Raw genomic sequence first — 11,945 nt, 5'->3', positions numbered from 1 at the left:
CCGGCTTGGCCCGGCCTGGCTGGGCTCGGCTCGGCCTGGCTCGGCCCGGCTCGGCTCGGCTCGGCCCGGCTCGGCCCGGCGCGGCGCGGCGCGGCGCGGCCCGGCCCGGCCCGGCTCGGCTCGGCTCGGCTCCTCCCGGCTCCTCCCGGCTCCTCCCGGTCCTGCTGCACTGGAACGCAAAGCAAACCCGCCCGCCCGCTCTCAGTGTTGTAGACGCCTCGCTTGCCAGACGGAGCACGGCCCCCCTCCCCTGTTTCCGGAGGTCGCGGCTTCAGTGGTGAGACGTGGGTGAGGTCAAAGGTCAAAGGTCAAAGGTCATGGACTCTTCCCCTCACGCCGGCGCTGGTTTGTCAGAATCGTCACCGAGGCTGTTTTCATCACATCTGCTGCACTTTTTAAATTTTCTGAGCAGAAAGTAGACCCATCTCCATGTCAGCATCACCCCCCCCCCCCCCTCCCCCGCCCGCCAGATGAGTCGAGCCGCCGCCGCCGCCGCTTTGCATTCTGGTCCAAAGGGACCGGTCCGAGGCGAAACGCTGACATAACCAAGCTGTTGTGTTGTTTTGATTTCACCTCTGCTACCTTAAACCATGAAGACGCTCACCTGAGAGGGAAACGAGGGGCTCCTGTGTGTGTGTGTGTGTGTGTGTGTGTGTGTGTGTGTGTGTGTCAGGGTAGGAGGCAAAAAAAACAAAAACACAAAGAGCAGGGGGCGGAGCCTTGCCTGACTCTGCCTGCTGTAGAGCCGCAGATCAGAGGAGCAGCGCTTTTCCTTCCACCGTCTACGGCAGGACGCTCAAGGGACGACGTGTGTGTGTGTGTGTGTGTGTGTGTGTGTGCGTGTGCGTGTGTCCAGCCTGCAGCCTGACTCAGTGGTCAGCCTGCAGGATCTGATGCTCACCACTTTCCTCGCTGTTTTCAGCACGTGCACGTCAAACACACACACACACGTGGGGTTTGGCGTGCACGTGCACGTCAAACACACACACACACGTGGGGTTTGGCGTGCACGTGGTCTCCAGGTGTGTCTCGGTCTGAGTCCACACCTGAGAGGAGCGTCCTGCCGACCTCACCTGTGGTCTTTTCAGCAATATGAGGGAAACCAGCTCAGTCCAGTCCAGTCCAGTCCAGTCCAGTCCAGTCCAGTCCAGTCCAGTCCAGTCCAGTCCAGTCCAGTCTAGTCCAGTTCAGTTCAGAGAGAAAGGTCCGCCCTCAGCGCCTGTGGGGGGGCGGGGCTTCAGGACAGAGATATGGACTTATGGGATAAAGTGCGATGAGCCTCCTGGTGTTTGGCTGCCGGCCTGCTGCCTGACGCTCCGCCCACCCCGCCCCACGCCCCCCGCCCCGCCCCACGCCCCGCCCCACCCCACGCCCCGCCCCACCCCAGCGACAAGCCAACAAGACAGAGCAGCTGAAAGCCGTCGGTTGTTGTTGTTGTTGTTGTTGTTGTTTGTCACAAACTGGACAAACAGCGTCTCTTTTATAGTCTTTTATAGTTTTTGCATTCGTAGCGCCTCCTGGTGGTGGATTTGTGTGAAACGTGCAGGTGTGTTCCAGCTGCTGATGTGCACGTCCTGCCAGCTTCGTGCTGATTGGCCCAAAGGTTGTTGACTGTGGTCAGTTTATGTGGTAAGCCACGCCCCTCTTTAAGTTGATTGGTCAGTATCTTGAGAACCCAATCAGATGCCCACAGGCCTCCTGCAGCTCCTGCTCCGCTCGGCCCGCTGAGGGGAGGGAATCGAACCTGCGGCCCAAACGTGATCATCCAGTCTGCCGGAGCGTCTGGGCTCTGAGGCAGACCTGCAGAGTCTGGACTGACGGACGTCTGGACCCACTTTCAGTATAATCACACTTATGGCGTTAGGAGTTAGGAATCTCTAAAGCTCAAAATGTTGACCTATGATTATAGCGCCCCCATCAGGCCAGTTGGGGTCACATTTGCTGGGCAGCATTTGGACAAAACTTCCAACCAACGAGCAAAATGTCTCAGCCATTTAGCTCACAGCTCGTTTCTGAAGAAGAAACAGCAGAGGCAATCATAATGACGATAAAACTACCACTACTACTACTAATAACAATATTAATAACAATAATGACAATAAACAGCACAAACACCAGAGGGGTCACGAGCTTGAACCCCCAAACACAATCAGCAGCTTTAAAATCACCAGAACAGAAATTCTGAAAATCTCAATTCTTTTCAAAATCTACAAGAAAACTGCAGTTCTAATTATTAAAAGTACAAATCCATACACACACACACACGCACACACACACACACACACACACACTGGGGGGGCTTGCCTGAAAAGCAAAACGTGGGATTAAGCTGGATTATGCTCCCTCAGTGTCTCTGCCCACAAAAGTAAATACACCTGAACAGCAGCCAGAGCCGATGAGAGGGTTAATCCCATCAGCTGAGCTCAAGACCACCACCGCCTCAGAGAGGACGGGACGGGACGGGATGGGACGGGACAGGACGAGACGGGGCAGGATGGGACGGGACGAGACGGGATGGGACGGGACAGGACGGGACGGGGCAGGATGGGACGGGACGAGACAGGGCAGGACGGGACGAGACGAGACAGGACGGGACGAGACAGGACGGGACGAGACAGGACGGGACGGGACAGGACGGGACGGGACGGGGCAGGATGGGATGGGACGAGACGGGGCAGGACGGGACAGGACGGGGCAGGATGGGATGGGACGAGACGGGGCAGGATGGGACGGGACGAGACAGGGCAGGATGGGACGGGACGGGGCAGGATGGGACGGGACGAGACAGGGCAGGACGGGACGAGACGAGACAGGACGGGACGAGACAGGACGGGACGAGACAGGACGGGACGGGACAGGACGGGACGGGACGGGGCAGGATGGGATGGGACGAGACGGGGCAGGACGGGACAGGACGGGGCAGGATGGGATGGGACGAGACGGGGCAGGACGGGACAGGACGGGGCAGGATGGGATGGGACGAGACGGGGCAGGACGGGACGGGACGGGGCAGGATGGGATGGGACGAGACGGGGCAGGATGGGACAGGACGGGGCAGGATGGGATGGGACGAGACGGGGCAGGATGGGACAGGACGGGGCAGGATGGGATGGGACGAGACGGGGCAGGATGGGATGGGACGAGACGGGGCAGGACGGGACGGGACGGGGCAGGATGGGATGGGACGAGACGGGGCAGGATGGGATGGGACGAGACGGGGCAGGATGGGACAGGACGGGGCAGGATGGGATGGGACGAGACGGGGCAGGATGGGACAGGACGGGGCAGGATGGGATGGGACGAGACGGGGCAGGATGGGATGGGACGAGACGGGGCAGGACGGGACGGGACGGGGCAGGATGGGATGGGACGAGACGGGGCAGGATGGGATGGGACGAGACGGGGCAGGATGGGACGGGACGGGGCAGGATGGGACGGGACGAGACGGGGCAGGATGGGATGGGACGAGACGGGGCAGGATGGGACGGGACGGGGCAGGATGGGACGGGACGAGACGAGACAGGACGGGACGAGACAGGACGGGACGAGACAGGACGGGACGGGACGGGGCAGGATGGGACAGGACGGGGCAGGATGGGATGGGACGAGACGGGGCAGGACGGGACGGGACGGGGCAGGATGGGATGGGACAAGACGGGGCAGGATGGGACGGGACGGGGCAGGATGGGATGGGACGAGACGGGGCAGGATGGGATGGGACGAGATGGGGCAGGATGGGATGGGACGAGACGGGGCAGGATGGGACGGGACGGGGCAGGATGGGACGGGACGAGACAGGACGGGACGGGGCAGGACGGGACAGGACAGGGCAGGACAGGACGGGGCAGGACGGGGCAGGGCAGAACTTTGAAGGACCAGGCTGTGTTCTGTGCTGTTTGGTCCTGCCTTGGATCTGCAGCAGGATCCAGACGTTTTGATTTAAAGAGCCGATACTGATCAGAACCAGGATCAGGATCAGGATCAGGAACACTGCACTGATCACCGAGGGGGAGTTGGGTCGCCCGCCCCGGGACGCTGAGGCTCGGTGCTCATTTGGAGTAAACTCAAAAACGTCAGTGAAGAAGAGAAAAGCTGCAGCAGATTCCTGAGAAGCTTCATGAGGATGAAAATACAAGAAAAGCAAATGACAGTTTTTTAAAGGTCAGACAGCTGCCACATTCCTGTGTGTGTGTGTGTGTGCGTGTGTGTGTGTGTGTGTGTGTGTGTGTGTGCGTGCGTGCGTGTGTGTGTGTCTGGACACTAAGGCAGGAACTTCAGACAGAAAATCAGAAGTTAAGCCTTTGAAACCCTTCGAGTTGAGATGAGCGAGAAATGATCTGCAAAAGAAAAAAAAATAAAAAATAAAATCACCTGAATCCCCTCAAAATAGCAATAATAATAATAATAATAATAATAATGATGATGATGAAAAATGATGAAAATAATTATGATAAAATATTTTTTGGCTGTAACATCATTTTAAATATATAATAATATTACAAATGTAGTTTTTTAAAATGCTGCCCCTGCATGTCTTCGTGCTTTTAATTTGAAGTGGTGAAGTGTTCAGAGAGCAGCTGGAGGTGTGAAACATCAGGAGGTGTGAGCACACGGGACGTCCCGCTGTGTCTCAGGGCTCATCGCGGGGGGAGGGGAGGGGCGGAGGGGGGGAGGGGAGGGGCGGGGGGGCCGAGATGAAAGGACAAAAAAAAAAAAGTCATCTCAGGTGTTTTTGTTTTGAAGAAATGTTTACATCAGTTCTGTTTGCTCATGTGACTTCATCTGTGTAGCGTCATGTGACTTCCTGTCTGACACTGGAGAGTGTGTGTGTGTGTGTGTGTGTGTGTGTGTGTGTGTGTGTGAGAGAGACACAGAGCTCGACTATGAAAGCTGTAGCCACCAGGGGGCGTCCCGCTGTGGCTTCACGCCGGAGGAGCAGCAGCGTTTAGTGTCTGGATGTTTGTCGCTGCCCTCGTGAGCGCACGCACACGCAGCCGCCGGCCGCTAATCTGACGTTAACCTGACGCCGCTCCACCTGCCGGAGCACGAGCACCTGCACACAAACAAAACTCCCAGCATGCAGTGCGCCCACCTGAACTCTGCTGGAGGGGCGGAGCTCCCGTCTTCTTCTGGTGTTTGATGTTCTGCTGGTGAGTGTGAAGGCCACAGCGTCATCATCATCCAGCCGCTCAGCGAGCCCTCTGAAGGGGGCGTGGCCTCCAGGACGGCCACGCCCCCTCAGGACACATCAACACATCAGGCCACATCAGGCCACGCCCCCTCAGGACGCATCAGGCCACGCCCCCTCAGGACACAGGTGTTTTATCAGAGGACGAAGCTGCTCAGCATCAAACTAACAAACACAAGAACTCACTGATCTGACCTTTAACCCCTCAGAGCACACACACACACACACACACACACTGTCCCCCTCAGAGCACACACACACACACACTCACACACACACACACACACACAGGCTCATTACTTTAGGAATTATTCATGAGCGACATTCAAATTTGCATTTTTAAAAGAAAAAGCCCTGCAATTCTCCAGAAGGCCACGAGGGGGCGCCCGTGTGCGAGCCGCTGAGCCGCGGTGTGTGAAGGTGAGGCGGCCGGCCTCTTCTGTCGCTTCTCCCGGGAAACACCTCACGTGAGTCCAGGTGAGGCGGAGCGTTGCCATGGTTACGGAGGAGCCGTGACGTGTCCCAGACGCTGCTGGGAGCGTCGCCATGGTTACGGAGGAGCTGTGACGTGTTTCAGACGCCGCTGGGAGCCCCGCCCTCGGCCGCTCGCTTTTTAGTTTCTGAAGTGGCTGCTGAGGCGGGGAGGCGGAGCCAGACGTGCAGGTGAGCGAGCCGCCAGGTGAGCGAGCCGCCAGGTGAGCGAGCCGCCAGGTGAGCGAGGCGATGGACGTGTATAAAGCAGAACCATGTGTGTAAATAGCCATCAGACTGCATCTCCTCCTCACGGCGCCACCTGGAGGACAAACAGCACGCAGCGCCCAGCCACAACAGCTGACCTGTTGGTTTCTGTTTTTGTTTTTGTTTTGTTTTGCGGTTCCAGACTGTTGTTCCATCGGACACCAGGAGTTTGTTGCTGTGGACACTATTTATTTTTTACCTTGGTTTACAGGTTGTGTATGTACAGTGAAGCGTTTCTCATATTTCTGTTCCTGGATCAATAAAAATTGGCAAAGTCATCCTTCAGGTGTGTCTGTGGGGGCGTGGCTTCATTGTGTGAAGGTGAGTGTGCTCGTCATGGTGTGATGAGGTGTGGCAGACAGGTGACCTCAGGACCTACAGCAGAGCCCGCCTGGCAGCTCTGCAGCAGGAACATCTGTAGAATGAATTACAGAACACTGAACATCTGTAGAGCAGGAGATATTATTCAGCCTGTAGGTATATATTGAATAACTACTGACACATGAAATACAAAGGTAATAAAATACTTGCATAGCCAACAAATATAATAAACACACAGAGTCACATGGTTTACAGTGATGCCGTGATGAGACCCACCTGAGAACACGCGTGTGCTGATGTCATCCATGAGCCCGACGCTGCACAGACACTGAACCTCCAGAGGGTTCACATCAGGATCAGCTGCAGCCACTTCCTCTCCCAGCATGCACAGGGGCAGCAACCTGCCCGCTGCCACATGGAGCTTCATCATAAAACCACGTCCTGCAGCGCCCCCTGCTGTCAAGGTTCAAGGTTATCTTTATTGTCCCTATTGGGAAATTGATTTGCAGCCAGGAAGTCCAATACACATAAAAAACATCCAATACACATAAAAAACATCCAATACACATAAATACACACAACAATCAACCGCTGTTAAGAGCTACAGCACGCAGGGGGCAGAGTGATTATGAGAGGACGCTCAGACACAAGGTTCAATCAAAACATGACGTGAGACAGCAGCAGACAGGAGACAGCAACTACAGACAGCTGGCAATACCACAGCCCACTATTTAACATTATAATACACACACACACACACACACACACACAGGACGACAGGAAGTGACAGGGTCTTCCTCACCAGAGCGACGAAGGCCGCAGAAGAGGACCCAGAACATCTGCTCCACATGTTTCCCTATGGTTTCCTCCTCCACGTTTCCTCCTCCAGATGTTTCCTCCTCCAGATATTTCCTCCTCCAGATGTTTCCTCCTCCAGATGTTTCCTCCTCCAGATATTTCCTCCTCCAGATGTTTCCTCCTGCAGATGTTTCCTCCTCCACGTTTCCTCCTCCAGATGTTTCCTCCTGCAGATGTTTCCTCCTCCACGTTTCCTCCTCCAGATGTTTCCTCCTCCAGATGTTTCCTCCTCCAGATGTTTCCTCCTGCAGATGTTTCCTCCTCCACGTTTCCTCCTCCAGATGTTTCCTCCTGCAGATGTTTCCTCCTCCAGATGTTTCCTCCTGCAGATGTTTCCTCCTCCAGATGTTTCCTCCTGCAGATGTTCAGGCATCAGAGCAGCAGGAAACCGGGATGAGGTCTGAGATTATTCTCTCATGGTTTTTTTTTTGTTTTTTTGTTTTTTCTTTTTCCTCATCAGTTTGTGACTTTGTAATCTCAGAATCTGTGAGTTTTTCCCGCCGTGCTCATGCTGTGGCTCAGCGCCAGCTTATGACGTCACATGTTTTTTTTTTTTTTAAATTGTACAAAGACTGTACAGTCACCTGTCAGTGAGGACAAAGCAACACAACAAAGATATTCAAATTTGCTGATGTACTAAAAATAATTATATTTTAAAAATTAAAATAAATAAAGGAGACAGAAAAGAAGCAAAGAAAACAAAAATAATAAACAATAAGCGAGCAGCTAAAAGAACAAAGGAGGCGCACATCTCCGTTATCAAACCGTCTCAGGAAGTTTAGCGGTTTGAGCCTTTAAATCCACAAGATCACAGACTTCCGGGTGGCTGGGCCCACTTTGTTATTGTTGTTGTTTGTGTTTGTTTGTTTGTGTTGTTGTTGTTGTTTGTGTTTGTGTTGTTGTTTGTGTTTGTGTTGTTGTTGGTGTTGTTGTTTGTGTTTGTGTTGTTGTTGTTTGTGTTTGTTTGTGTTGTTGTTTGTGTTGTTGTTGTTTGTGTTTGTGTTTGTGTTGTTGTTGTTTGTGTCTGTGAGAGGAACCGGTGTCACATTCAGACAGGAACACCCAGACTTTTATTTTGAAAGCCGTGACAGGAAGTGGTGTTTGTGGTTCCTGCTGTCTGTTGTTTTGGTTCTGCAGGGTTTCGGGTCAGCGGGCGGACAGGTAAGACCCGGACAGGTAAGACCCGGTCCGGCCCGGTCCGGCTCACGGAGCCGTGCTAACATGCTAACAGGCTAGCTGTGCTAACCCGGGCCGCTGTGGCCCGCTAGCTTCTTGCTAACCGGAGGCTAACCCGGGTTAGCAGCGTGCTAACCATCTGTGCTAACTCTGCTAACTGTGCTAACTGTGCTAACCCGGGCCGAGCCGAGCCGGACCGGTTCATGTCGCGTTTGTTTGTTTGTTTGTTTGTTTGTAAAGCTGGGCGGTCAGAGCCGAGCCGAGCCGGACTGAAGCGCTGACCTACTTTCCTCTGTCCCATCACACACACACACACACACACACACACACACACACACACACACACACACACACACACACACACACACACACAGAGGCCTGGATGCTGCGCGCTCACTGGGCCGTGACCAAACATCTCCGCAGCTTCCGGTTCGGTCAGCTCGGCTCCTGCTGCTCGGCTCGGCCCGGCTCGGCTCGGCCCGGCTCGGCCCGGCTCGGCCCGGCTCGGCTCGGCTCGGCTCGGCTCGGCTCGGCTTCGGGCTGTAATGTGGCCCGAATTTAGCTTTTTAACATGAATTCTGTTTTTACTGAGAAATGTTTGATCATATAAACACACACACACACACACATACACACACACACACACACACACACACACACACACACACACACACACACACACACACACTCTCACACACACACACACACACACACACACACACACACACGGTGAGTTTGTTTGTGCTGGTTGTGCTGCAGCCTGATAAACAGCATGAGAGCAGGCAGACAGCAGGGGGCGCTGTCTGCCTGCTCTCAGGAGGAAGTCAGATGGTCACAGGTCACAGTATTGATGTGATATTAATGTGATATTAATATGATATTGATATAGTATTAATATGTTATTATATTTCCATTAGTCAGTGAGTCAGGCCTCAGATACAGACACACAGCCTGAAAGTGAAAGTAGTCAGATTACTGGAGGGCTGTGAGAGTAATCAGATTACTGGAGGGCTGTGAGAGTAATCAGATTACTGGAGGGCTGTGAGAGTAATCAGATTACTGGAGGGCTGTGTGTTATGAAGCTCGTCTCTCGTCTCCATAGCGACTCATATCAGCACAGCAGGGAGAACGTTTAATAAAATGAGCTGATGGAGGGTCGACCTCACGTCACAGCTGACTGACAACTGAAACGTGTGTGTGTGTGTGTGTGTGTGTGTGGGTGGGGGGGTGGGGGGGGGGGGGGAGCTTTGTGGTGTTTAATTATTCGCCTGCAGTTAATTCATGAACGTGTTGCACTGAGCTTATCCACACATCCCATAATGCACCTGTCTCCCAGCGCTCCCCGTGTCTCTGCCCTCCTCAGGTCCTCGGGTCCAAACACCGGCTCCTTCATCAGCATCCTCCTCCTCCTCCTCCTCCTCCTCCTCCTCCTCCTCCTCCTCGGCAGCAGCCATGGCGCTCATCTCGCTGGAAGACCTGGACGGATTGGACGACGAGCAGCTGGACGATGACATCACCGACAACCCCGAGCCGCTGGACGAGGACGAGAGGGAGCGGCTGCTGAGCCACTGGCAGGCCGTGGCCAGCACCCACCGCGTGTCGGTGCCTCCAGGTGAGGGGGCGGGGCCAGCTCCTCCAGGTGAGGGGGCGGGGCCAGCTCCTCCAGGTGAGGGGGCGGGGCCAGCTCCTCCAGGTGAGGGGGTGGGGCCAGCTCCTCCAGGCGAGGGGGCGGGGCCAGCTCCTCCACCATGCGCACGCACACCTGCAAGCAATTTCCCTTTATAAATCACAGTCCACCTGAAAGTTTGCAGACAAGATTGCGTCTCATCCTCCGCCCACTACACGCCCACTACACGCCATAAATGGTCAATGCAAAGCACCTCATGAATGTTGATGAATATGTAAATGATCCAGCTGACCAATGGTGTGTTAGGGTTAATCGTGGCAACCTGCGAGAGAAAGGAGGAAAAACAGAATTTTACAGATACGGAAATGGAGGTGGTTGTGGGTGAGGTGGAGAGGAGAACGTGTGTGTTATTTGGCAGCCACAGTCGTGACGTTACAAATAAGAGGAAGTGTGGAGAGTGGTAACACGTTGTTACCACTGTAAAAAAAAAAAAAAAAAAAAAAAGAAGGATTTGAAGGTGGAGGCTAAAATAAGACCCAGTGAGGAGAGTCCGGGCGAGGGGGCCATAGGGGCCGAGGATCCGGCTGTCCCCAGCACCAGTGCGCCCCGAGCGCACGGTGTGTTTGCCAGTGGCCGGGTGCTGACCGACGCTGTGTGTCTAATGTGTGTCTGACATTATGTCTGAGATAGCAAACACATTAAAAGAATTTGTTAAAAACTGAGCCTTATTGCTGTCTTCTTAAACGCGATCTGGGGGTTTGGAGAGGGGGGTTAAGAGCCAGTAGCCACTGTCACCTGCAGCCTGCAGGTGACAGGTGACAATGACGACAGTGGCTACTGGCAGGCTGCAGGCTGCAGGTTATAGCGGAAAAGTGCATCAGTACGTCAGGCTTGAATGGTTAGAATTTCTACAATAAGTTTTTATTATTATTATTATTATTATCATTATTATTATTAAATTACGCACGAGTGTCACCACGGTATTTATATGTTTACAGCAATTAGACTGCTTGCATCAAAACTTGTCACAATTTACATTTCAATCTGATATCCACCACCCTGGCATGATTTGAAGAAGGAAGTGTGACAGGGGAACGCACTGTGCTGCAATTCTTTAATGTTATTTGTGTAATTTGTCAACCAATGATACTAATTTCATCAGTTACACTCGTTACAATATAGTTGTTTTTTTTTTTTTAATGCATGTTCCTTATGCAATAGTTATGGCTCAGGAGTGCGAGCACAAATATCACTGCTGTTTGGAATGTTTGTGATGAAGTGGATTTACAATGAACGTTTGATATGGAGTGTAAATAAATGTGTGAGACGAATCATGATGCAGTTTGGATTCAGTTCACCATCTGCGTCGCCAAATTCCCCTTGTCTCCAAGATGTGCGTAGGCTTACGGATGGTTCAGAATTTACGTGGAGGACCGCACATTTTTCCGTCAAGTTTTTTTTTATAAATCACAACCTTTGCATGGAAAGTGGCGTACGCCAATTTCAGGCCCCGTTTTGTGCGTACGCAATGTTTATAAATGAGGCCCCTGGACAGTAAATCTGAACATTTCCTAAATGGGGGAGCCCAGCTGTGGTTTGAGGGCCCAGATGATGGAGCCCAGCTGTGGTTTGAGGGCCCAGGTGGGGGAGCCCAGCTGTAGTTTGAGGGCCCAGGTGGGGGACCCAGCTGTGGTTTGAGGGCCCAGATGGGGGACCCAGCTGTGGTTTGAGGGTCCAGATGGTGGAGCCCAGCTGTGGTTTGAGGGTCCAGATGGGGGAGCCCAGCTGTGGTTTGAGGGTCCAGATGGGGGAGCCCAGCTGTGGTTTGAGGGCCCAGATGATGGAGCCCAGCTGTGGTTTGAGGGTCCAGATGGGGGACCCATCTGTGGTTTGAGGGCCCAGATGGTGGAGCCCAGCTGTGGTTTGAGGGCCCAGATGATGGAGCCCAGCTGTGGTTTGAGGGTCCAGATGGTGGAGCCTGTGGCCCCCAGCAGCCTCACCCCTGTCCTGCTTTGTGTTGGCAGAGATGGCGAGGCC

The 11,945-nt window shown here is 53.8% G+C and overlaps 1 protein-coding gene across 2 annotated transcripts in view; it reads left to right on the top strand.

The window, feature by feature from the left end:
- Nucleotides 1-8,170: 8,170 nt before the first annotated feature.
- Nucleotides 8,171-11,945, top strand: part of soul4 (heme-binding protein soul4) — a 7,635-nt gene continuing 3,860 nt past the window's right edge. The window contains exons 1-3 of one of the 2 annotated variants that reach the window (XM_030051085.1): nt 8,171-8,266; nt 9,645-9,893; nt 11,933-11,945. The exon at nt 11,933-11,945 is cut by the window's right edge and continues 73 nt beyond it. In XM_030051085.1, coding sequence (XP_029906945.1) covers nt 9,734-9,893; nt 11,933-11,945 — 173 coding nt within the window. In that variant the 5' untranslated portion in view covers nt 8,171-8,266; nt 9,645-9,733. Of the gene's footprint in view, nt 8,282-9,644; nt 9,894-11,932 lie in introns of both variants that reach the window. The other variant, XM_030051095.1, reaches the window with a different exon arrangement.

This window comes from Myripristis murdjan, chromosome 1, assembly GCF_902150065.1.
Source record: "Myripristis murdjan chromosome 1, fMyrMur1.1, whole genome shotgun sequence".
Lineage (NCBI taxonomy): Eukaryota > Metazoa > Chordata > Actinopteri > Holocentriformes > Holocentridae > Myripristis > Myripristis murdjan.
Note: the sequence above shows the minus strand (reverse complement) of the source record. Positions and strands in the feature narration are given on the sequence as shown.